This window comes from Orcinus orca, chromosome 17 (genome assembly GCF_937001465.1).
Source record: "Orcinus orca chromosome 17, mOrcOrc1.1, whole genome shotgun sequence".
In the NCBI taxonomy this organism is placed as follows: Eukaryota; Metazoa; Chordata; class Mammalia; order Artiodactyla; family Delphinidae; genus Orcinus; species Orcinus orca.
The window spans coordinates 4,272,552-4,299,297 of NC_064575.1; the positions used below are offsets into that span (position 1 = coordinate 4,272,552).

At 42.8% G+C, this 26,746-nt stretch overlaps 1 protein-coding gene across 1 annotated transcript in view; it reads left to right on the plus strand.

Moving 5' to 3' along the window:
- The window catches only part of XKR4 (XK related 4), a 322,820-nt gene that overhangs the window by 217,142 nt on the left and 78,932 nt on the right, over window positions 1-26,746 (plus strand). Inside the window, exon 2 of the mRNA XM_049700608.1 lies at window positions 381-580. Within this exon, the coding sequence (XP_049556565.1) occupies window positions 381-580 (200 nt within the window). The remainder of the gene's footprint in view (window positions 1-380; window positions 581-26,746) is intronic.

Consider the following 26,746-nt stretch of genomic DNA (forward strand, 5'->3'; position numbering starts at 1 on the left):
ACGTCCTAGAACTTGACTTGCATCATGCCCTTGGAGACATGCATCTGCTGAGGACCATTGAGCACATGGTGGAACTGACCAGGAAGGGTGTCTGTCGATTATCAAGGTGGAAAATCCCTTCTACACCTGTGTCTCACCTCCCTCTTCATAGTACAAGGCAGTGGAATGCTTTAACGAAGACGAAAATTGCAGTGACTCCTCAAAGGGAACCTTTAAGAATAAGGGCCAACCTGGGGCCTTAAGGGATAAGCCACTAAGGTAGTTGTTTCATGGACGTGCTTGCGCATATATGGTGGTTTGCAGAAGAGAAAAAACAGCCCTGGTGTTTGAAGGATGAGTTATCACTCCGGTCTTTCTTTTTCTCTGTGTTTCCTGTGTAGGTATTTCCACACGATATACTTAGGGATTCGAAGTCGACGGGGCGCAGAGAATGGCCGGTGGAGGTTTTATTGGAAGATGGTCTACGAGTACGCAGACGTGAGCATGCTACACCTGCTCGCCACCTTCCTGGAGAGCGCTCCCCAGCTGGTGCTGCAGCTCTGCATCATCGTACAGACCCACAGCCTGCAGGCCCTCCAAGGTAAGGGCTTGCAGCTCGCTTTCTGCGTTTGGGGGAAGGGGGTCGGCTCCTCTTCTCACAACCCGAGGACCGTTCCGTTACCCTTGGACGCAGGTCACGGTGCTCTCGTCGGCCGCTTGACACCTGTATGTGTGAATGAGGCCTATTTTCTTCTTCGCCATCACTTATCATGGGTAATTTACAGGAAGACTTTTTTGCCCTCAAGCTGCCCTCCGAGTAGGAAAAAAAAATCCTCATGATTTTACACTTGCTCAATAGGAGAACGGAATCCACTGAAGCTTTCTGGCTTGTGCGATAACTTCCAAAAATTTGAAAAAAGACCTAGAGCCCTCTCTAATGTTGTATGTATATTAACTATTACATATATTATATGCATTTATGTATAAATATATAATACATATTTGAATATTAGGGTAATCGCCACCATTTCTTTTTGATATTAGGACACAAAAGGCGAGAGATTAAAGGAAACGATAAAGATGACCTTAATATTTTTACAAAGAAGGTCATATGGGAAAATGTTGTCAGTATTTAATAATGTATTGTTTATGTAGTACTAAGTTTTATAAAATGAATATTACAGTCAGATTCATATTTTGGGGTTTTGCCGTCCTGTTTGATCATCTCATCAGTAAGACGATTCCATTGATAACAGACCTGCCCCGACGTTACCGTAGGGCCTGCTGCTGAAATCTTTTCTAGAAGCAGATTAGACAGACCAGTGGGTAGACAGGTGACTACATGGCTGGGGGAGGGTGGATAGGTAACATTTTCTGCATAGTTTCCTGGTAATTTGTCAATCCTGTAACGAAATAGATGTTGTTAAACAGGTAACGTTCTGTAATGTGCTCATTTTGTTTCAGTCTCAGCAGAGCCTTGCTGTGACTCGCTGTATGTACTGGGCCATCCTCTCATCTGATCTGGTTGGTCTGGGGAATCTCTACAAGGTCCTTATAACCTTTTATAGCAAGGAGCACATAAGCCTGGGCTGGATACTTTACTAATTGGAGGGAGGGGGAGGCATAGTACAGGAAAAGAGAGATGGAGTGTTTGCTGGTAGCCAGTGGCCCACTGATTTATGAATTCCTGGCCCAACCCTGGTTCCACACGAGAATAGCTTCAGTCCAAGAAGTTTGAGAAGGGAGTCAAAGAGGTCCATGGGGTGGGAGCCTCCCACACAAGTAAGCAAAATGGAAGAAAGGGAAAATGGGTGTTAGCAGAGAAGCAGAGGAGAAAAGCCTGGGGGAGGCGAGCTTTATCCACCCCCCCCCCCCATGGGAATTATCCGTGGACGAGCCGCTTTAGACGTGAGACACCACACGCTGCAGAGGGAGGCTCCGGCTTTGCTGATCTCATTTCCTCGCTGTGAGACCTGGTACAAGTCACTTAACCTCTCTGGGTCCCGGTTTCTCAAACTAAACTAGATGATCTCCAAACTCCTTGGCAGTGCTCTTCCACCACTGCATCCGTGAATGCTCAGTGAACTTATGGGGTCGGGCGTATGCATCAGGAGGTGGTCTGTATGTGAGGATACAAATTCAAAGTCAACATCAAACTGAATCTCTGTCAAATTCTCATCTCCAGAAGACCTTGGCACCCCCTTGGTATAGTTACACACCTGAGAACTCTCTGGAAGAGAAAACCCCAGGCACAAGTGAGGAGTGTGGCAAGCCACCTTCCTGGGTGGCCCGAGATTCCTGACGGTCTCTGCTAGTTTCCTAAAAAATCTGTAACATCACAGAGAAGTTTTTATCCTAAAGATGATGGAGATGGAGAAGGCAAGGAGAGGGAGGGTGTGAGAAAATGAGATCACCTTTTCCGTTTGAGAGCTTTATGTAAAGTTTTATAGAAAAAAAATAGAGAAAAGACAATTCTTCGTCTTTATCAGATTATTCGTCCTAAACATAAGAATCGAAATATGTGTTTTTTGGAGTTGTGGCTCTTCCCGGATGCCTGGTGTCCCCAGCTTAGCGGCTAAGCTCACTGTTGCATCAGGTTTGCTACAGACTTTGGGAGCGGGACCTCGTCCTTGGCCAAGGCGAGCCTTGCTGTCAAAATCAGAGCGCCATGGGGAAAATATGTCCTGTGTCACTCCCAAGGTGGTCAAAAGACAGTTGGATGCAAAGATCTCTAGGATTAACGCAAGTCACTGAGCACAGGATGAGGAATCAGGCCACTGAGCTGATCTTACGGTTGCCACTGTTTAAGCAGGGAGATGGGCAGAAAGTTGCGTTACAAGACCGAAGAGGGGAACTGCCTGACAGCAAACAACCACCACAAAACCTCCAGCGAACGAAGACCAGCTCAGGCAATGCCATCTCAATCCTCTTGCATTTTGAGGAGAAACTTATCTGCAGAGAGAGCTTCTAAATTCAACCCTCTGCTGACAGATGACCCCCCCTTACAAATGAACCAGCTTATAAATTCAACTGATGTGAATTTTAAGAACTGAGCCTTTCCTCTCTAGGAAAAGAAAAATGAATGTGATAGAACCGAGTCTGACATGTATTTTCACATATCTTTATGGTAAAAGATTCTTAAGATTTATATGTAAAAAAACAACTTTCTGCAATGCACGCACATAATCAATGGCATGAAAGCTGTGAGGTCTATGCAAATAGCTCTGAATTTAAATCTTCAAAATATTTTTATTTAGCAGGTAAGAGTGGTCCTAAGTCTGCAAGTTATTTCCATAAATGACTATGTCTAAAATTATTATTTTTAGGACAGAAAGAAAAATGCTTTTTTAATCCAATTTCAACCGTCTACTGCTCTCTGATGGACACTCTTTTAAAACCAATTAAAAAATCAAACAAGAAGAAGTACAACATTTAAAACTGATGCTGAAACACTGTATTCCCCTTGTGGAAGTTGGTGTAGCCCTAAAATCCTGTCGGCCGTGAAAACCCTTTCTCAGGGCTCCTTACTTATTGAATAATTAAGTCAGAGAGGCCTCGCTGTACTGGAGGCCAACAGGCTCAGTGGAGAGCTAAGTAAAGCATAATTGTTGCTCGGTTTGTCCTGTCCCAGGAAGGAGAATTCAGCTCCTGTTCTGAGACCAGGAATCAGGGCTGAGCAGAAACTTAAACATGAATATCCAGTTCCTTCCACTCCACACTGCCATCTTTGACAGAATTGCTGCCCCTCATTGAGTCTGGCATTTCCCTGGGAACATCTGTCTCTGGAGAGCAAGAAATACTCAGGGAGTCTCAACTGTACCCGCACAAGTAAGACAGCACATGGAACATGAGACAGTACGGCGGCCTGTGCTTAGAGCTCCCAGTTTACACTGCGCTATGTTTCCAGTCCAATCCCATATCCCCACCTGGAGAGAGCGAGCGAGACAGAAAGGCAGGCGGGAAGGACAGAAGGAGGGGCAGAGAGATCTAGAAGGACTGTGTGTGGTATGCAGAGATGGGCAAAGCGCTCTTGCTGGTCTCCGGCCAGAGGATGCAGCCCTCTGTGTTAGAGATGTAAGATGCGGCCCAAGGCCTGTCAGTCCTATTTTCAAGCAACATCTCAAACCCATCCAGGACATTGGATTCTATCTCTTATAGATGCTGCAAGCAAAGGTAGAAGGTTAACTACCTTCTACAGACCAAAGCTACCCCTCCTTATAAAAGGGCTGGCTGGGCTGGAGGGTCTCTGAAGTCACTTCTAGCTTCGTGATGCTCTGAGCACTCGGCTTTGGTTTGTAGACCAGCTGGCGGAGAGGGTACTGATTCGTGCACGTACAGGTGTCCACAGGCCCTGCCCAGCCGGCAGCATTGCTCAGAGCCGCACCACGGGGTGGAAGCCCGTGGGGGTGGAAGCTCCTCGGGGCGGCCCGGGATGCCGTGCGGGGTCACCGCGCACACACCGTGAGAGCTTCTCAGCCAGAACGTGTGCACGACGGCCCAGGCTGCATGCAGCACAGTCACCTGGCTCTGACGGCCAGGTGTGCACGCCCGCGCTGCAGAGCCTTCGTGTAGGAACAGCGCTTCCTGGAAGGAACCATCTAAAACAGAACAAATCAGGCTCTCACCAGATGCACGTAGGTGCCTACCTGGCAGCACAATTGTTTCCACTTTTCCCAGATGGCTTTAGTTCTTCATTCCAATTTCCACCTTTACTCGCCATTGTTGGAAACTCTCTTTTACACCCCCTGTGTATTTAAGCTGTGATGCACAGAGTGAGTTAGGAACAATTGCTTTCCCACAGGCCGTGTGCCCAGGAAAGCTTTGCTGAGCAGGAAAAGACACCGACACCTACCTCGATTCCGATTTCTTCGTATCCAAAACCCCCATGGTTGCCCGTTTTGCCTACAGTTTATCCTGAATACTTCATGAACGGAAGAAAGCAAAGGGGGCTGGAAGAAGTTTCTAATTATTCTTTTCCTGTCTTGCATCCCACGAGACTACACGGAAGTCAAAGGTTAAGGGGCTCTCCTTAAACAAACACGGTCCCCAGCCAATCACGGTAGGCGACACCTTGAGTGTGACAACTGCCTCCTTTGTCACATCCTGATGAGGACTTTTAGGACCTAAACCACTGGATTTCCAGTTGCCCCATTTTATGCTAAAGCAGGTGGAGCGACTCCCGGCTACCTTCCCGAGGCTGAGGTTAGAGAAGGAACCCCTCACCCCCAGGCCCAAGTCCTCTGTGCCGAGTTCCTGTCTCTGCACCCGGCTCCACCCGTGGATTTCTGCAGGGGAGGGAAAAGGCCGGGGAGAGAGTCAGCCTGTGAGTGGGGCTGTGTCCTGTCCCTTTTGATCTGTCTGTTTTTCCGTCGCTATTTTCGTTAAGTTCATTAACACATTTATCGAACGTCTATCGTGTGCATGATGGTGTGTGAAGGGCTGTAAAATCTGTCCTAAAAAAGATTCACTTTTTATTAAAAGTTTGTAATGTGACATTATAAAGAACGTGACAAAACATATTAGAAAGGCCTAACTCATCTGGGTGTATTTCAGAAGAGCTGTTCCGTCTTCGAGATGGGATGAGAGAAAACGAGAGCAGGTCTAGGTCCCCGTCCCACACAGAGGGACCACACAGCCCCTGCTTGAGCCCGTTCTTCACTAGAGGGCAGTTCACGCTGCATCACAGACACTACGTGGAAGGCACGTAGTGCCTTAGACCATGGAGACTGTGTCAGATTAAATATATCCAAACAGCCGAGTTTTGCAACTGATACATCTCTCTGAAATGTCTGACCACAGATCTCAAGTGGTCACTCAGCACTGTCAAGCATCCGACATTGTTCCTCCTTGAAATTCACTTTCCTGCTACAAAACTCACTGTTTCCTTCCTTCTCCTGTGTCCTCACACTTCCATCTGCCTCCATCACTTCAAACCACTGCTATCACTTCCTATGTCAGTGAGAAAACAGAAGCAGTTAAATAAGAACGGCTTTATTTTCCCACCGCTAACCCCACCTCCTTCTGCACCCATCACCTGGCTTCCCTCCGTTTACTATGGGTAACCTGCGCCTGCTCTCATCTCTTGACCCCTCTTCTGCGCTGGATCCCATGCCCTCTCACCTACATAAGCATCCTGTTCATGAAATTACCCTCTCCCTCTCCTGCATTATCAATTTCTCCTTTCTACTGGATCACTGCCATCACACATAAACAAGCACACCGTGATAACTCTAATCTTTATTTTTTTAAAAATTGTCCCTTATCACCTACTACCATATTACCACAATTAATTATATTTTAGTGCGTATCGAGTTCTTTCATGTTTCGTATATGTTACATTAAAATAGAATTAAAATATGGGTACTATTTTGTAACCTCCTCTTTTTTGGCAATACATCATGAGTGTATGTCCGTGACGATGTATGTAATTCTACGTCATTTCTAACTACTGCGTGATTTACTAGCACATGGATTCTCTTTTTCTTTTCCACTAATTCCATGTTTTTGAAATGATAAGTGATCATCTATAGTCACCATAATCAATAATCCTATTATAAACACATTAAGAAAATCTTTGCAGCCTTAGTTAAATACCTAAAGTGAAATGGGTGGATTTGAGGACAAGCTTGCGGGCTTGAAGGCTTTTGATACTTAATGTCAAACTGGCAATTTTAAAGTACATTTCTTGAGAGTTCTGCAATGTCTCAACTTTCTGATCCAACTGCACAGGAAGTCAGCGAGGGCAATAAATGTGACAAGGACTGGCAATGGGACAAATCTTTTGAGATTTGGGAAAGAGCTCTTCATGGTGCCCATTGGAATAGGAAGGGCTTAATTCCAAGATGTGTCCTAGTTTCTTCCCTTGTTACTTCATTGTGCCCACCATATAAACTTTAGTAAATCTATTCAATTAAGCAGCAGCTCATTATTATTATTATTATTTTTGCGGTACACGGGCCTCTCACTGTTGTGGCCTCTCCCGTTGCAGAGCACAGGCTCCGGATGCGCAGGCTCAGCGGCCATGGCTCACGGGCCCAGCCACTCCGCGGCATGTGGGACCTTCCCGGACCGGGGCACGAACCCGTATCCCCTGCATCGGCAGGCGGACTCCCAACCACTGTGCCACCAGGGAAGCCCAAGCAGCTCATTATTGATGAAACAAAATTTTAAGAACAGCTTCATCAAAGACTTAATTTGAACCAAAATTGTTAGGAAAGTAGACATAGGTTCCTCAAAACACATAACAAAAATCTGACCCAAGAAAACTTTTAAAGAGCGAAACCACACAAAAATGATAAAACAGCAGCCTTTACACTGGACAGTTGTGATTTCTTTTGGCTTTGTGGATATGTTAAATGTGTTCAATAGTAGTTAGCGTGAAGGCCCACTGGGTATTAAAAAAAGACAGCACGTCCTCCCTCCCAGGTGCTGACAAATTCCGTAGAGACTGATGCGGGGGATGATGTCACAGCAAAGGCTGGCACGCATTACTTCCCGGCTGCATGGACCCTCTGCTCTGGGCCCATTACAAGCAGTTGGTGGGTATTCATTGAATAAAAGGAAGAATGAATGTCTGCTGGGTGACAAAGCCCTAGGCTAGGTGTACTTGATACAAAACCAAGTGGCATAGCCCCTGCTCTCAAAGAATTCAACCTAAGGGAAAAGAAAGACCAAAAAATTGTTATTATTCAATGTGCTCTATACTGTTTGTGGCCATGTTAAGGCCCTTTGGTGACATAAAATGATCTCTTATAGAAAATGATACAGATCACAATAGACAAAACATGGAAACAGCCTAAATGTCCATCAACAGATGAATGGATAAAGATGTGGTGCATATACACAATGGAATACTACTCAGCCATGAAAAAGCATGGAATAATGCCATTTGCAGCAACATGGACGCAACTAGAGATTACCATACTAAGTGAAGTAAGTCAGAAAGAGAAAGACAAATAACCGTATGATATCACTTATATAGGCACAAATGAACCTATGTACAAAACAGAAACAGACTCATAGACATAGAGAACAGACTTGGGTTGCCAAGGGGGAGCGGAGAGGGAGAAGGTTGGCCTGTGAGTTTGGGGTTGGTAGATGCAAAGGATTACATTTAGAATGGATAAACACCAAGGTCTTACTGTAGAGCACAGGGAACTATATCCAATCTCCTGTGACAAACCATAATGGAAAAGAATATAAAAAAGGAATGTACGTATGTGTATAACTGAGTCACTTTGCTGTACAGCAGAGATTGTTGCAACATTGTAAATCAACTATACTTCAGTAAAAATAAAAAAGAAAGAAAGAAAATGATACACAGAAAGTAGAAATGCGGTGCTGTCTGACGTCAGGGAATATTGGAAGAATCAGGGAAGTTTTCATGAAAAGAGCAGCCTTTGAGCTGGGTCACAATTGAAGCCTAACATTTTGTCATGTTCAGTAAAGAAAAGATAGCAACATGAACAAAACCAGAAGAGGGAGGCCAGTGGTTTTTTCTACACCTGTCTGTTCAGCGATGCTGGTGGATAACAGTCTCCTCAAATGAATGGGATTGTTGGTGTTACTTGTGGCACACGATTAGATTTGTTCCTCATACTTGAAAAATATTTCTAGTAGCAGGGTAAATCCTGCATATATACTTAAAAAATACACGTATTTTTCTGTACGTCTTACTTTTCAGCCTGTTTCTGCATCGTTCGGTATTTGGGGGTTATCAATAAGTCAATCAATAAAATAGTGAACTACCAGTCTGCTTGATCAATACATATATGGAGTTGAATTTTAAAGACTCATCATCATCAACATCTTTGTAAGGAGAGGCTCACACACCCGACAGGGCATGCTGGCCACACTGCTCCTCTCTATTGAAAAGTATTGGCAGAATAAACGATGGGTGTCATGAGGGTAATGATATTATTGATCCCTTTATTTCACATTCAATAGCCTCTGAGTCATGGTACGACTCCAAGTTATACTTAGAAGAACAGAGAGAAGCTTCATTTGCTGATCATTGATTCAAGTGCTTGAAATCAACTCTGTGTGGTAGCAGCCCCCAGCACAGCTGTGAATAGTTTTGAATTTGAATCATTTTGAACATAATATGAAATAAGGGCGTGACTATTTTTAGGTCCTACTTAATTATCTCCAATAATCAAGCATAAATCTTGGTATTTTTCCACTCAGTGTTCCTTCTCTCTCCCTCTCCTTCTCAGTGAGATGTGAGTGAGCAGGGGTGCGTGCTTGTTCAGGCCCTGGGTGATAGACTGGGTGGGGTGAGGGTAGCTGGTGAACAGATGCGAACAATTGCACACGCCTGGCTTGGGAGAGCAGCAACTTGGCGGAAAGTTGCGGAGAGGTTGGTGCAACAGAGAAGCAAACAGACATAAGGGCTGTCTGCAGTGAATGATGTCCCCAAACACTCACTGTTCCTTCGCCTTTCTTGTGGCTTCCTTGTTTGCCAACCTCCAACCTCCCCAAATATTTCAGTAATTTTTCAGCACTTTGTACCTGCAAGGCGTCAACTTAAAAAAAAAAAATGTACAACGTAGGAGTTGTGAGTTTAAGTTTTATTCAGGGTGATAAATAAATTTAGATAATTTAGCTCCGAGGAAACTCTTCCAAAGAGGTAGGAAAGGAACCAGGGTGGATATGATTTTTAGCTGGGAATGCGTATAGTCCAGCATACATCCTGGTAAAATGGTACTTCTGGTCTTGAAGAACAGACATCTCAAGTTAATGATTTCAGTGCTTTTCTATGTATAGAAGATGCAAGAATCTGGGTTCATTAAAATTCTTCCTGAGATACACATCTAACTATCTAGGGGACTGTTTTTCCAAAGCACAGACTGTCTCATCCTGACTTCACCCTGAATCTCTCCCAGGATGCACTGTCCCTCAGCTCTGCAGTGACTAACGACTGAATCCCTGTAGAGCTGGGTGATGAGCAACGCTCTTTGGGCATTTTCGTTTGTTTACAAAGGAAACAGCAGCCCACTCACCTGACCTTTACCCCAAACTCAGAGCAGATATTTACTTTGAATACTGATGTACTGTAATTGTTATTTCTAAAAACTAAACATAACTACCGTGAATAGTAACCCAGATCCTTGCTGAACACAGTCAAAGTGAGGTCAACTTAATAAAAAATTCAAAAGTGGCTTAATATGGTATTTTCCTAAATAACTTTTTTTTTTTTTCTAGGAAGCCACAGACACAGTTACACGATCAGGATTTTCTGACCCAATTCTGATTGGGTGGGTGAATGTGGGAAGCGCCCACAACCGATGAAATAGTTTTCACTATGAAACCTCTTCTCTAGGACACACTTGTGCCATCACAGAGCGTACAGTCGAGTCTAGAAATCTTTTACATTCGTTGGGCAGCTTGGGGTTAAACTGGGTTTTGAAGCAGTCCTTAGACATGGAGGCTAATATTTTCTTGATGACTCAGCAGGAATAAAAAACTGGGATCATTTCCTGTTGACTGATTTAAGAAAGGCCTTTTTGTCACCGTACTGCTCGCTCATGCATGGGAGCCTATATGTATGCAGTCGGGAGGGATGAGATCCCATCACACTGAGCCAGATGCAAGCAGGAGCAAAAGGGAGCAACTGATGCAATTGGTGTGTAAGCATTCCTTAGTATAAAACCACATGGAGAGTCACTCCCCGAAACTCACAAAGAGCTTCTGATTGCGGAAGGACAGGCCTGCTGAGAGCTGCCTGTGGAAGGTTTTGTCAGCACCTTCATTGTGATTCTAAATTTCCACAGCTTTCCACTCAGCTGTAGAAAAAGTCCAGAGAGTCCGTGAGGCTAAGGAGACTCCAAACCTCCGAAACTTTTCAAACATCCATAATTTTATCAGCTCACACACCTGGACCATTTTATAGGGCGTGAAGTTCTCCAGGGTAGCGTTGAAGTGTAGGCCTTTCCAGTGTGTAGGCTTCTGTGAAGGCAGGTACCACCAGATTTTTGTTAGCTGAAACATTGAGTTAAAATTCAAATTAAAAAAAAGCTAAAACACATCTGCTAGTATGTAAAAAGGCAATAGATATTTTTAACATAGACTTTTGGGATAAATGACTGAGTAAATAAATGCATAGATTTTTAAATTCACAGATTTTTAAAACTCAATGCAGATAAGTGAAGAAGCTATTAAAGAAAAGCATTTGAAAAAAGTTTCATTTTTTAAATGGTTTGTGAGCCCAGAAGAAGACATTTTTTCCAAATTTAAAGATGCTATAGGGAATTTTATGAAAGAGAGGGTACTGGATCTTAAAGAATGAAAGAAATGATTTTGAACGTAGAAATGTTTGGGAGGCAGGTCTGCTGGGCCCTGAGGAGAAAGTCAGAACATGAGGTGCATGTGCTGTAACACTACCAACTCCCAGAAGTAGGAGGGGAATGATTTGAACTTGATCTTGAAGCTTGAGGGTCCTGAACACCTTTGTCCATATAAGGTCCAGCAACACATCTCTCAGTAATGGAATACAATGTCTTAATTAAGACCTGAAAAAAAATCATCATTATTTATTACATTATTTACTGGACAAATATTTGTTGAGTCCCTATCCATGGCAGGCACTGATTTGAATGCTAGAAGAATGATGACCAAGACCAGTCAGTGAAGCAGAGGAAGTAAGAGAGAAGTGGGATAATCAGAAGAGCACAGTGATATGGTGGCCAAGGCGGTTATTTCAAAAGAGATGCTCATGAGGGACCGGCCAAGACAAGAGCTGAATAGTCTATTAGACTCTATTAGTCTATTAGGCAATGATGACATCTCTGTCATCAGGACCAAGCTTAGGAAAGAAGTAAAGATTGCAAATTAGAGGAGAAAAAATCATGGCAGCAAGGTAGAACTTCTAGACTATAGAAGGAAGAAGAAAATCAGTGAAGTGGCTAAGAGGACAAGTTTCAGGAAAGACATAAATGTAAGACATAAACCATGTGGTGAACGGTAGGCTTGAGAAGCAGAACAAAAGCAAAATCTTTATCTGATCCAGTTCCTGCTCTCCTACCCTAGTAGTTAACAAAGGTTAGTGTGAGTTAACAAAGGTGACACTACCAGTAGCAGGTGGAGCTGGGACCAGAGCCCAGGGTTCAGGGCTCCTCTCATGGATAAAGGACCCCAACGTGGAGACATTCCATCATGACTGATCTTTTATGTTTTCACTCACCTTGTAGCCTTCAGTGTGTTCCTTAACCACACTGAGAATTTGCTTCTCTGATTGAAAAAGAATTTCCTGATCTAAGTCGCTACGTTGTGTTAGAATCACATAAACAATGAAAAGGACCTTAACCTCCTGTGTGGCACTTGGGGGTGTCAACTGGTCCACGTGGGCCATCTTCTCCCTTCCTTCCTTCCTGTCTCACATGGAGAAGGGGAAGGGCACCCGTAGCGTGTTTCTAAATTTGCCATGAAATGAGGTTTCAAAATTCACATTTTCTTTCTCTTTTAAATGGATGTAAACCCATTTGAATTCATTTTCCCTAACCTTGGAATTAAATCCGAGCCTGCTCTCCCCCTGAGCGCTCTCTGTGGCCTCGGTCACTTCTGCCCTGCATGGCCAGTGCCCACTGCCCGTGTTGTCAACTTGACTCTTAACCTCAGAGGTGTCCCAGTAGGGTTTTGAAACCTCAGGGATCTTCCAGCAAATGCCACTTAGACTGTGATCTGTCCACTGATGTATATTTTTAGCGTGAAGTACTTTCAGCCTTGACGTTTTTTGAAAGAATATACATTTATGAGGAAAACAAATGTGCATTTTCTTTACATTTTCTAAGCACATCGTCTCCACGCCATTAGACATGGAAACTAATCTTTTTTCCACAAGCTCATTAGCATTCATATTGTAAGTTTTGAGATATTTTCTACAGTCTAAGAAAGTATGAGATTCCTATAATTGGTGGTCATATTTTCTTCATTTTTTAATAGACTTCATTTTTTAAAGCAGTTTTAGGTTCACAGCAAAATTGAGGGGAAGGCACAGAGGTTTCCCATATAGTCCCTGCCTCCACAGAGGCATGGCTTTCCCCAGCATCAACATCTCCACCAGATGGTACATTTGTTACCAGGGATGAACCTATATTGGCACATCATTATCACTCAAAATCCATAGTTTACGTGGGGTTCGCTCTTGGTGTTGTACACTCTGTGGGTTTGGACAAATGTATAATGACCTATATCCATCATTATAATATCCTACAGAGTATTTTCACTGCCCTAAAAATCCTACGTTCTCCTCATGTTCATCCTTCCCTCCCCGCAATCCCTGGCAGCCACTGATCTTTTTACTGTCTCCATAGCTTTTCCCTTTGCAGGATGTCATATAGCTGGAATCACAGTCTGGAGGCTTTTCAGATAGGCTTCTTTCACTTAAGTCATATGCATTTTTTTAAATCAGGTCTTTATTCAAAGTCAGCTGTCCCAAATGATTTCACCTCTACGTAATAAGCAAATTTAAGGTTATGCAGCAGCCTTCTTTTGCTCTGAGGTGGGTTTCTTTTCTGTGGGCTTCTTTTCAGCTGCTGGTTTCTTGGTCACTGCAGCCTTTTTTCCCACCAGAGGCTTCTTCTGCTTCTTAATGCCAACAGCCTCCTTTCCTTTCTTCCCCACCACAGGCTCTTGCCTGGAAGCCCCTTCTCATCTGATCTGGCTTCTAGTGCTGCTACTGCCCTATCCATCCGGATTTTGTGGTACTTGGCCTGGCGAAGAACGGTGTTCCGGCGCGTGGTCTTTGCGTGTGGGTTTAGCTTCAGCGTGATTCTCAGGCTTTTCATTGGACTTCTCTGCGGGACTCTGATGAATCCTCTCGCGTGCTGCCCGGAGAGCTCTTTGGATCTCTGGGCTTTTCACGATGCTGCTAAGGTCTGTACTGAGCGTCATGTGCGTGGGGAGGTTGTAGCTACTCTTGAGGGGAGCAGCTTTACGCCAAGTACCGTGCAGCTCCTCTAACTTGCGGAAAAGCACTTTCAGTCCAAATGCAGGAGCGTCGCACATGCCCCCCAGGAGCAAGTTTCAAAAGGTTCGGTTTGCTCACATTAGGCAGAGTAATTCCAGGGATGTTTCTGAAGGCCTTGATGACGCGCCCATTACAGATGATGCAGGGTCCCCTGCGCTGGATACGGCGACGGTTTCTCATTTTGCCTTTGCCAGGTCTCATTTGCTGAGAGGCGTAGACCTTTTGGGTATCATTCCAGGCTTTAAGTTTCTTCAGAAGCAAAACAACCTCCTTGGTCTTCTTGTAGCCTTCATCTTTATCTTCAGCCACCAAAGGAAGTTCAGGAACGTCCTCAGTACGATGACCTTTAGACACGACCAGCGCTGCTAACGCCGGGGCAGCCAGTGCAGAGCAGATGGCATATCCCTTTGGTGTTGTATTCACCCTGCGGTGCCAGCGTCGCCAGGTCTTTGTTGGCGCAAACATGTGGCCCCCAGGACACATATTTCCAAGAGCACCCTGGCCAGAGTGGTGAGCCCTGCCACCTTGAACCCTGGGAATTCGAGCCACAGCTCTGCCAGTACCCAAGACTCAACACTGGTTTGATGACCTGCTAATTCACTGACAGCATGGGGCTGTCTGTTGTTTTTGCACAAGTTGGTGTGAACAAAGTTCAGAATATCTGGTCGAGTGGGAGCCTTGAACACAGCAGGCAAAGTGACATTTTTGCCAGAGGACTCCCCCTTTTCGGAGTACACTGATATCAGTGGACGAGCACACGCCAGGGCAGGGAGATTAGAAGGCCATGCTCCTCTCACCCTGGCGGCTCCCACAGGAAAATAAGTCATATGCGTTTAAGGTCCCTCCATGTCTCTTCATGGCTTGTGAGCTCATCTCTTTCTGCGCTGAACAGTAGTCCACTGTCTGGATGGACCACAGTTTATTTATCCATTCACCTACTGAAGGACATCTTGGTTGCTTCCAAGTTTTGGCAACTACGAATAAAGCTGCTGTAAACGTTTGTGTGCAGGTTTTTGTGTGGACATAAGTCTTTCAATTCCTTTAGGAAAATATCAAGGATTATATGATTAAAGTATGTTTAGTTTTGTAAGAAACCACCAAACTGTCTTCCAGGGCGGCTGTACCGTCTCGCATTCCCACCAGCAATGAATGACAATTCCTCGCCAGCATTTGATGTTATCAGTGTTTTGGATTTGGGCCATTTTCGTAGGTGTATAGTGGTATCTCACTGCTGGTTTAGTTTGCATTTTCTTGATGACACATGATCTGGCGCATCTTTTTATATGCTTTTTTGCCATCTGTATTTCTTCTTTGGTGAGGTGTCTGTTAAGGTCTTCCACCCATTTTTTGAGTTGGGTTGTTGTATTTTTTTATTGTTGAGTTTTAAGGGTTCTTTGTATATTTTGAATAATAATCCTTTATCAGTTGTCTGTTGCAAATACTTTCTCTCAGTCTGTGGCTTGTCATTTTGTTTTCTTTTTTTTTTTTTTTTTTGCGGTACGCGGGCCTCTCACTGTTGTGGCCTCTCCCGTTGCTCCAGACGCACAGGCTCAGCGGCCATGGCTCACGGGCCCAGCCGCTCCACGGCATTTGGGATCTTCCCAGACCAGGACACGAACCCGTGTCCCCTGCATCGTCAGGCGGACTCTCAACCGCTGCACCACCAGGGAAGCCCTCATTTTGTTTTCCTGATGGTGTTTTGTACAGAGCAGGAGTTTTTCATTTTAATGAATTTCAGCTTATCCATTATTCTATGGCTCATGCCTTTGGTGTTGCTTCTAAAAAGTCATCACTATACTCAAGGTCATCTAAATTCTCTCCTATGTTATCTGCTAAGGGTTTTATAGTGTTGCATTTTGCATTTAGTGTGATCCATTTTAAGTTAAGTTTTATGAAGTTTATACGGTTTGTGTCTAGATTCCATTTTTGTTGCACGTGGATGTCTAGTTGTTCCAGGACTACTTGTTGGAAAGACTATCTTTTCTCTGTTGCCTTTGCTCCTTTGTCAAACATCAATTGATTGCATTTATATGGGCCTATTCTAGACCCTCCATTCTGTTCTATTGATCTGTTTGTCAGTTTTTCACCAGTATCACACTTCTTGATTACTGGGGCTTTATAGAAAATCTTCAAGTTGGGTAGGGTCAGTCCTCCAACTTTGTTCTTCTCCTTCAGTATTACATTGGTTGTACTGGGTCTTTTGCCTCTCCACATGAACTTTAGAATTAGTTTATCAATATCCACGAAATTACTTGCTGGGATTTTGATTGGGATTGAATTGAATCTAGAGATCAAGTGGGGAAGAACTGACATCTTGCCAATATTGGGTCTTCTTTTTTTTCTTCCATGAACATGGCATACCTTTCCATTTATTTAGTTCTTTGATTTCTTTCATTAGAGTTTTATAGCTTTCTTCATATAGATATTGTACATATTTTGTTAGATGTGTACCTTACTATTTCATTTTGGGGGGTGCTAATGCAAATGGTATTTAAGGTAAAGGGCATGACAGACTGCTTCTCAAGTTATAACACAATATTTGAAAGTCATAATGCCTAATGACAATGACACTTGTCCCCAACCTCCACCACCACCCAGAGGATGAGAGAGAGATGCAGGCTGCCTCCTCAAGGAACAGAATGGAGAGAGAGTTCAGATTCAACAGACTGTGTTGTGATCTTGGCTCCACCACCTAATAACTTTGAGCTGCGGCTCATTTCGCTACTTGTCTGCATCTATTTCTTCATCAGAGGAGTGGGGAAAGCAATCCCTACCTCATAAGAAAGGCACCTGGAAGAATTTGCTGAGACATTGTGAAGGACAAATGCCCTGAATCAGACCCAGTATATGGCAGGTACTCAAGAAGCATCCTCTTACATCACATGGGGAATAGTTAACTCTGATGTCTTGGTACAAACAATGAGAAAACAGATCATTTATAACTAAGATATCAACCTTACCACCAAGACTGTACTACCAATTCAGGGAATTAGGAATACTACATCACTGCTTCTTCCTGGAAGGAAGGAAGGAAGGAAGGAAGGAAGGAAGGAAGGAAGGAAAGAAGGAAGGAAGGAAGGAAGGATAGAAAAAGTCAACAAACTGAAATATCAAAAGTCAAAGAAAAACACCAGAACTCCATAAGTTCATTGCGCCTCCATGCCCCAGTGGTGCCTCAATTCTCCACTTACTTGATGCTTGTCAGGATGTCTAATGCTTTGCCTGCATCTAGTGAATACAGGGGGGGAAATGTGAAACAGTAATCTGATATTATCAGACCCCAGAAAGGTACTTCTGGAAATACTAATTGGATTTTCTTCAGCCTTTTTTTAATTTAGTGCATTCTAGGAGAAGATCTCACCTCTCCTAACACTTATAAAGAGAATTTGTGAGCGAGATTGTGCACAAGTAATACCTATTGAATGCTCCAGGCAACGTGTTGCCATGGTACCAATCAGCTTTCATCTTCATCGGGGAATAGAAATTGAAACTGACAATGTTTGAGTGTAACTGTTTTTGTTGGTCCCCGTAAGCAGTGTGAGGGCTTGAAAAGGGGAGGAGGTCTAGTTTTGTTGCTGTTTTCTGGTTTCAAAACAATACTACATTAAAATGAGTACAGGGGCTTCCCTGGTAGTGCAGTAGTTGAGAGTCTGCCTGCTAATGCAGGGGACATGGGTTCGAGCCCCGATCTGGGAGGATACCACATGCCGCGGAGCAACTGGGCCCATGAGCCACAACTACTGAGCCTGCACGTCTGGAGCTTGTGCTCTGCAACAAGAGAGGCCACGGTAGTGAGAGGCCCACGCACTGTAATGAAGACTGGCCCCCTCTCACCGCAACTAGAGAAAGCCCTCACACAGAAACGAAGACCCAACATCGCCAAAAATAAATAAATAAATAAATAAAACAAGTACAGTCCAATGAGTTCAGAGAAACAAAGAATCCCCCAAAGGAGCTCATTATTCTTATAAATTTACATTATCAAAGGATGTGGGGGCTTCCCTGGTGGCGCAGTGGTTGAGAGTCCGCCTGCCAACTCAGGGGACACGGGTTTGTGCCCTGGTCCGGGAAGATCCCACATGCTGCGGAGCACTGGGCCCATGAGCCATGGACACTGAGCCTGTGCATCCGGAGCCTGTGCTCTGCGACAGGAGAGGCCACAACAGTGAGAGGCCTGCGTACCGCAACAACAACAACAAAAGAATTGAGGACAGTCTTAGAGACCTATGGCACAACATTAAATACACCAACATTCGAATTATAGGGGTCCCAGAGGAAGAAGAGAAAAAAAAATGGGACTGGGAAAATATTTGAAGAGATTATAGTTGAAAACTTCCCTAATATGGGAAAGGAAATAGTCAATCAAGTTCAGGAAGCACAGAGAGTCCCATACAGGATAAATCCAAGGAGAAACATGCCAAGACACATATTAATCAAACTATCAAAAATTAAATCCAAAGAAAAAATATTAAAAGCAACAAGTGAAAAACAACAAGTAACATACAAGGGAATCCCCATAAGGTTAACAGCTGATCTTTCAGCAGAAACTGCAAGCCAGGAGAGAGTGGCAGGACATATTTAAAGTGATGAAAGGGAAAAACCTACAACCAAGAATCCTCTACCCAGAAAGAATCTCATTCAGATTCAACAGAGAAATTAAAACCTTTACAGACAAGCAGAAGCTAAGAGAATTCAGCACCACCAAACCAGCTTTACAACAAGTGCTAAAGGAACTTCTCTAGGCAGGAAACACAAGAGAAGGAAAAGACCTACAATAACAAACCCAAAACAATTAAGAAAATGGTAGTAGGGACATACATATCAATAATTACCTTAAATGTAAATGGATTAAACACTCCAAGCAAAAGACATACACTGGCTGAATGAAAAACAAGACCCGTATATATGCTGTCTACAAGAGACCCACTTCAGACCTAGGCACACATACAGACTGAAAGTGAGGGGATGGAAAAAGATATTCCATGCAAATGGAAATCAAAAGAAAGCTGGAGTAGCAATTCTCATATCAGACAAAATAGACTTTAAAATAAAGACTATTATAAGAGACAAAGAAGGACACTACATAATGATCAAGGGATCAATCCAAGAAGAAGATATAACAGTTGTAAATATTTATGCACCAACATAGGAGCACCTGAATACATAAGGCAAATGCTAACAGCCATAAAAGGGGAAATCGACAGTAACACAATAATAGTAGGGGGCTTTAACACTCCACTTTCACCAATGGACAGACATCCAAAATGAAAATAAATAAGGAAACACAAGCTTTAAATGATACATTAAACAAGATGGACTTAATTGATATTTATAGGACATTCCATACCAAAACAACAGAATACACTTTCTTCTCAAGTGCTCATGGAACACTCTCCAGGATAGATCATATCTTGGGTCACAAATCAAGCCTTGGTAAATTTAAGAAAATTGAAATCATATCAAGTATCTTTTCTGACCACAACACTATGAGACTAGATATCAATTACAGGAAAAAAATCTGTAAAAAATACAAACACATGGAGGCTAAACAATACACTACTTAATAACCAAGAGATCACTGAAGAAATCAAAGGGGAAATCAAAAACAACCTAGAAACAAATGACAATGAAAACACAATGACCCAAAACCTATGGGATGCAGCAAAAGCAGTTCTAAGAGGCAAGTTTATAGCTATACAAGCGTACCTTAAGAAACAAGAAACATCTCAAATAGAAAACCTAACCTTACACCTAAAGCAATTAGAGAAAGAAGAACAAAAAAACTCCAAAGTTAGCAGAAGGAAAGAAATCATAAAGATCAGATCAGAAATAAATGAAAAAGAAAGGAAGGAAACAATAGCAAAGATCAATAAAACTAAAAGCTGGTTCTCTGAGAAGATAAACAAAGTTGATAAATCATTAGCCAGACTCATCAAGAAAAAAAGGGAGAAGTCTTAAATCAATAGAATTAGAAATGAAAAGGGAGAGTAACAACTGACACTGCAGAAATACAAAGGATCATGAAAGATTACCACAAGCAACTATATGCCAATAAAATGGACAACCTGGAAGAAATGGACAGATTCTTAGAAAAGCACAACATTCCAAGACTGAACCAGGAAGAAATAGAAAATATAAACAGACCAGTCACAAGCACCAAAATTGAGACTGTGATTAAAAATCTTCCAACAAATGAAAGCCCAGGACCAGATGGCTTCACAGGCAAATTCTATCAAACATTTAGAGAATAGCTAACACCTATCCTTCTCAAACTCTTCCAAAATATAGCGGATGGAGGACCACTCCCAAACTCATTCTACAAGGCCACCATCACCCTGATACCAACCAGACAAAGTTGTCACAAAGAAAGAAAACTAGAGTCCAATATCATTAATGAATATAGATGCAAAAATCCTCAACAAAATACTAGCAAACAGAATCCAACAGCACATTAAAAGGATCATACACCATGATCAAGTGGACTTTATCCCAGGAATGCAAGGATTCTTCAATATATGCAAATCAATCAACGTGATACACCATATTAACAAATTGAAGGAGAAAAACCATGTGATCATCTCAATAGATGCAGAAAAAGCTTCAACAAAATTCAACACCCATTTATGATAAAAACCCTCCAGAAAGTAGGCATAGAGGGAACCTACATCAACATAATAAAGGCCATATATGACAAACACACAGCCAACATCATTCTCAATGGTGACAAACTGAAACCATTTCCTCTAAGATCAGGAACAAGACAAGGTTGCCCTTTCTCACCACTATTATTCAACATAGTTTTGGAAGTTTTAGCCACAGCAGTCAGAGAAGAAAAAGAAATAAAAGGAATTCAAATAGGAAAAGAAGAAGTAAAGCTGTCACTGTTTACAGATGCCATGATACTATACATAGAGAATCTACCAGAAAACTACTAGAGCTAATTAATGAATTTAGTAAAGTAGCAAGATACAAAATTAATGCACAGAAATCTCTTGCATTCCTATACACTAATGCTGAAAAATCTGAAAGAGAACTTAAGGAAACACTCCCATTTACCATTGCAACAAAAAGAATAAAATACCTAGGAATAAACCTACCTAAGGGGACAAAAGACCTGTATGCAGAACACTATAAGACACTGATGAAAGAAATTAAAGATGATACAAACAGATGGAGAGATATACCATGTTCTTGGATTGGAAGAATCAACATTGTGAAAATGACTATACTACTCAAAGCAATCTACAGATTCAATGCAATCCCTATCAAACTACCACCGGCATTTCTCACAGAACTAGAACAAAAAATTTCACAATTTGTATGGAAACACAAAAGACCCCGAATAGCCAAAGCAATCCTGAGAAAGAAAAACGGAGCTGGAGGAATCAGGCTCCCTGACTTCAGACTCTACTACAAAGCTACAGTAATCAAGACAGTATGGTACTGGCACAAAAACAGAAATATAGATCAATGGAACAGGATAGAAAGCCCAGAGATAAACCCATGCACATACGGTCACCTTATCTTTGATAAAGGAGGCAAGGATATACATTGGAGAAAAGACAGCTTCTTCAATAAGTGGTGCTGGGAAAACTGGACAGCTACATGTAAAAGAATAAAATTAGAACACTCCCTAACACCATACACAAAAATAAATTCAAAATTGATTAAAGACCTAAATGTAAGGCCAGACATGATAAAACTCTTAGAAGAAAACATAGGCAGAAGGCAGAACAGTCTATGACATAAATCACAGCAAGATCCTTTTTGGCCCACCTCCTAAAGAAATGGAAATAAAAACAAAAATAAACAAACGGGACCTAATGAAACTTAAAATCTTTTGCACAACAAAGGAAACCATAAAAAAGACGAAAAGACAACCCTCAGAATGGGAGAAAATTTTTGCAAAAGAACCAACTGACAAAGGATTAATCTCCAAAACATACAAGCAACTCATGCAGCTCAATATCAAAAAAACAAACAACCCAATCCAAAAATGGGCAGAAGACCTAAACAGACATTTCTCCAAAGAAGATATACAGATTGCCAACAAACACATGAAAGGGTGCTCAACATCACTAATCATTATAGAAATGCAAATCAAAACTACAATGAGGTATCACCTCACACTGGTCAGAATGGCCATCATCAAAAAATCTACAAACAATAAATGCTGGAGACGGTGTGGAGAAAAGGGAACCCTCTTGCACTGTTGGTGGGAATGTAAATTGATACAGCCACTATGGAGAACAGTATGTAGGGTTCTTAAAGGACTAAAAATAGAACTACCATATGACCCAGCAATCCCACTACTGGGCATATACCCTGAGAAAAGCATAATTCAAAACGAGTCATGTACCACAGTGTTCATTGCAGCTCTATTTACAATACCCAGGACATGGAAGCAACCTAAGTGTCCATCGATAGATGAATGGATAAAGAAGATGTGGGACATATATGCAATGGAATATTACTCAGCCATAGAAGAAACGAACTGAGTTATTTGTAGTGAGGTGGATGGACCTGGAGTCTGTCATACACAGTGAAGTAAGTCAGAAAGAGAAAAAAAAATACCATATGCTAACACACATATATGGAATCAAAAAAAAAAAAAAGGTTCTGAAGAACCTAGGGGCAGGACAGGAATAAAGACACAGACGTAGAGAATGGACTTGAGGACACAGGGAGGGGGAAGGGGAACCTGGGACGAAGTGAGAGAGTAGCGTGGACATATATACACTACCAAATGTAAAATAGATAGCTAGTGGGAAGCAGCCGCATAGCACAGGGAGATCAGCTCGGTGCTTTGTGACCACCTAGAGGGGTGGGATAGGGAGGGTGGGAGGGAGACACAAGAGGGAGGGGATATGAGGATATATGTATACATATAGCTGATTCACTTTGTTATAAAGTGGAAACTAACACACCATTGTAAAGCAATTATACCCCAATACAGATGTCAAAAAAAAAAGTGTGATGAGAAGATTGGGCAGGTACTTTATTATCCCCATGTCACTTAAAAGGAAACAGAGCTGCAGAAAAATAACTTGTCTGAGGTCATGGGAAGAAAAAAGGACAGAACCACGATTCAAATGTAGACAATCTGACTGCAGAAATAGCGCACGTACCCACTCCTCTATACTACAAACCGTATTCACCATTAATTGTCTCCCGTTCTGTCTTATATTTTAATGTACATTTAGTGAAGGGAGGAGTTGAATTAGAATCCTGAGCCTATTCCACACGTCTCCCTTGTGAATCGTCACTGGTGTTCCCGCATCATTTGAGGACATGCTGCAGAAAGTGCAACATCGCAGGGGAGAACTTTTCAAGAGGAGAAATGGCATATGTCAGAGCACAGGGCAGGAGGGCGCGTTTCGGGAATAGCAACTTGCTCTCCATGCCTGGAGGTGACCAGTGGGATTGTTGATGGGAAGTTGTAGGCTAAGCTTGGAATAGCCACTTGGAGTCAGATCTTCAGGCAGAAAAACCATTCAGGGAAAATACTTTTCCACTTCTCTGGGGGACAAGGAAGTGTACCTTGGGAAAACTGGGTAAGATATCAAGTGTGTTATTTTATATTACTTCATTGGCTGTGTTTAACTTCTCAGGTCATGGTTGGAGTAAGAATGGCTGCAGGGTCGGAGCAAAAAAGTCCTAGAAATAGTAGCCTTGTAACTTACCATTTAGCTACTGAAATATTTTTACCAAGGGAGAAAATAATAGCCAAAGATAGGATGAGAAATGGCAATTCCAGGTGAGGACTCTGGGCTTTTTACTTTGTTTTTAACTAAATCGTTGGACAGAATGACTAAAGGAGTTAAATTTCTTCTGACTGGAGGAGAAGAATCCTTGAAAATAGGGAGGTGGCAAAACACCTTGGAGACATTTACCTACAAATCAGTAAACAGGGAATTAGGCATAAGGACAGTAAATACAGGCTGTGAAGAAACTCAGTCGAAGCCAATAGCAGAGAGTGAGTGCAAGGTCCTCTGAAAGCATCCCTCAGCCCACACGAGGTGTGTTTATAAGGTAGTAAGCCTTATTCTTCAGCAAATGTATCCAACGTACAAGTTTCAAATAATTATTATCACCTCCTAAACAGATTCCGTGGGTAAGCTTAGCGAATGATCCTCATGGCTGGAAATACACCAGGGACTACTCTGAGAATCGCCATCATGGCTGGTGGCCATGCTTTTGAATGTCCTTAATACGACAAATAGTATATATATTTTTTTCCTTTGAGAGTAGGTGTGAGTTTTGGAGAATGTAAACAAAATTTACAGAATTAAGTGTAGGAAAGAAGGGTGCTCTAAATTTGCAATACGCTGTAGGGGCAACCAGGAAGTGATTATTATAAAGAAAGAGATAGGTGTTATTGCCAGCTCAGCTCAAGGTCAGGGGCATCATAAATCAGCACCAGCAAGGGCAAGGGCCGGCCGGGGCTTGGCTCCCATCCTAGACGCTGTGTTGGCAGCAAGAGGCTTCTCAGACAGTGAGGTTCTGCTTTGCTGGTTGCCTCACCTGACGCCATATGGTGTACCTACAGAATATAGCTAACACCATTTCTATAATAGGATCTTATGTACTTATGTTCACTTTATCAGTAAATACATTTTGTTGATTTTTTAAAATAACGTTTCATGTCAGCTTTGAGCATTTGAAGATTTCTATGGACATCTTTTTTGAACTACGTTTTCCATTAACTTCACACATTTCACCTTTAGGGTCCAAAATGATCTCTTACCTATTACTTGGGCTTTTCCATAGTCTTCCCAATTTTTTAACATTTTCTCACTTAATAGCTAGGCTACTTGTGTGGGAACCATTGATCATTTAAGTAAGATAAGTCCATTAGAAGTAACTTATTCACACTATGAACGAGTGCCAGTGAAGGACAAGTACATAGACTTACTTTAGAAAAATGTCGTCCTCTTACAGACAAGCCTTAGCCTTCTGGCAGTCAGCTGTCACCTTACGGCCAGCAATGAAGTAACTAAAGGGTCGTATTTCTATTTGTCTCATTACCATGTATTAATCAGTCAAGTCTGTACCGAGCGTTCATTATAAGCAAAACCACGGGAAGCCAGTTGCTTTGCGAGACAGCGTAACACCATCGATCTCCTGAGGGCTCAGAGCAGACTTTGTCAGCCTTTCCCCACCAACTTTCTTCTCTCTCTTTTTCTTCCCCTTCCTCTCACCCGCCTTCATTCAATAAACATGCAGTAAGAACCCACATTTAGTCAGAAACTCTGGTTTTTCCCCAGTGAAGAGCTATAAGGTGATCACTGCCGAGACCTGAGAAGCAGCACAGCTCAGAAGTTCACAGAATGCCCTAAACAGAGCCGGCTGCCCCCTCCCAGCGTGACGAACAATCAGCCTTCATTGCTCACTCTTCCAGGGCCCATTTATGCCCTCAACCAGTTGGCTACAGCCTTGGAGAAAGAGTAAAGCAGAGAGCAGTCCCAGGAGTAGTTTCTGGAAGAGAAGGTGTGTCTATATATAAACACAGATATATATGTCTGTGTTTATATATGTATATATGTATTTGATTACCTTAAAACCTGTTTTATAGTATCCTTATATTATTTCAAAATATTGACTCTGTTTCTCTTGGTATCCGTTAACATTAGGAAGGCTAAACAATGTGTGTGCGTGTGTGTAGAAATGGGTGATAGGTAGATAGATAGGTGATAGATACATAAATAGACATAGATAGGTAATAGATAGGTATTTACATAGGTATTTATAATACCTTCCCTCCATGATTAGGGACCAGAAAAGGTAATCTGAAGTCATCTTTAGCTACCAACATGGGCAGCAAACCTGGTGTCTTGTGTCTCGTGTGTTTGGAGGCTGGGGTAGAGTCATTTCCCAAGAGCTCCCAGTCTGAAGAAAGGTCAAGTAAACGGCCACTTCCGTGCTAACTACAAAACTGCCCTCGCGTCCGCTTGTCTTCCTCGTCCTTTCGTGGTTGCTTTAACTTTTGTGATCAATACGTGACCGGAGCCACGCTGCACGAGCCTGCACGGCCCTTGCTCAGCACACCCGTGTCTCACAGCCTTAGTATATACAGCTCTTGATTCCTGCCTTTCTTGCGGGCCGCCTTGCAGACGAGAAGAAGACAGTCGATATCCAGGGGCAGAGAGAACAGTAACTCTGGTGAGACATTCACCTGCCCATCACGGCAGAGGCATAACGTTGTCTGGACCCGCTTCTCTCAAGGGTGGATTAATGCCTACTTGCCTTCCTGCCTCACAAACAGACAGCGCAGATTACATCTTCGAAGCCGTGTTGTGCTGCGGCTCTATGCGATTTGACATCTTTGCAAAATCTCTGTCTCTCCGCAACGGAAAAAGTGTCTGTTACAATTCGTGCAAGACTTTGATGCCTTCGTGCACCAGGTGATTTAGACGTTTCTTTGAAAGTGCTTCTCCGCGTCGTGAGCCGGAAGACCTGTTTGCCTGAAACATCATTGATGTGCTGGTTCTCCTAATACTCTTTGGACCAGAGGAGAAAACCTCGCCTCTTCTGAAGTCAAGCCATTGGAATTGTAATGGTCAGATTAGACATGTGTAGCCAAGAATTAGGCATGACAGCCTGGATGGGCAAGTGGAGAGTGGGCAGGAGGAAGGGCGAGGCACTCTAATAACAGCCGAGAGTAAAGCCGTTGCCCACATTTCGGGAGTTGCTCCCTAAAAGAAGCTTAAATGACCGTCATGATGCCAACTGTCATCAGGAAAGCATAGCTAGCTGGCTTTATTGTTTGCTTCGTGAAACTTCAAAACTCCCATCACCTTT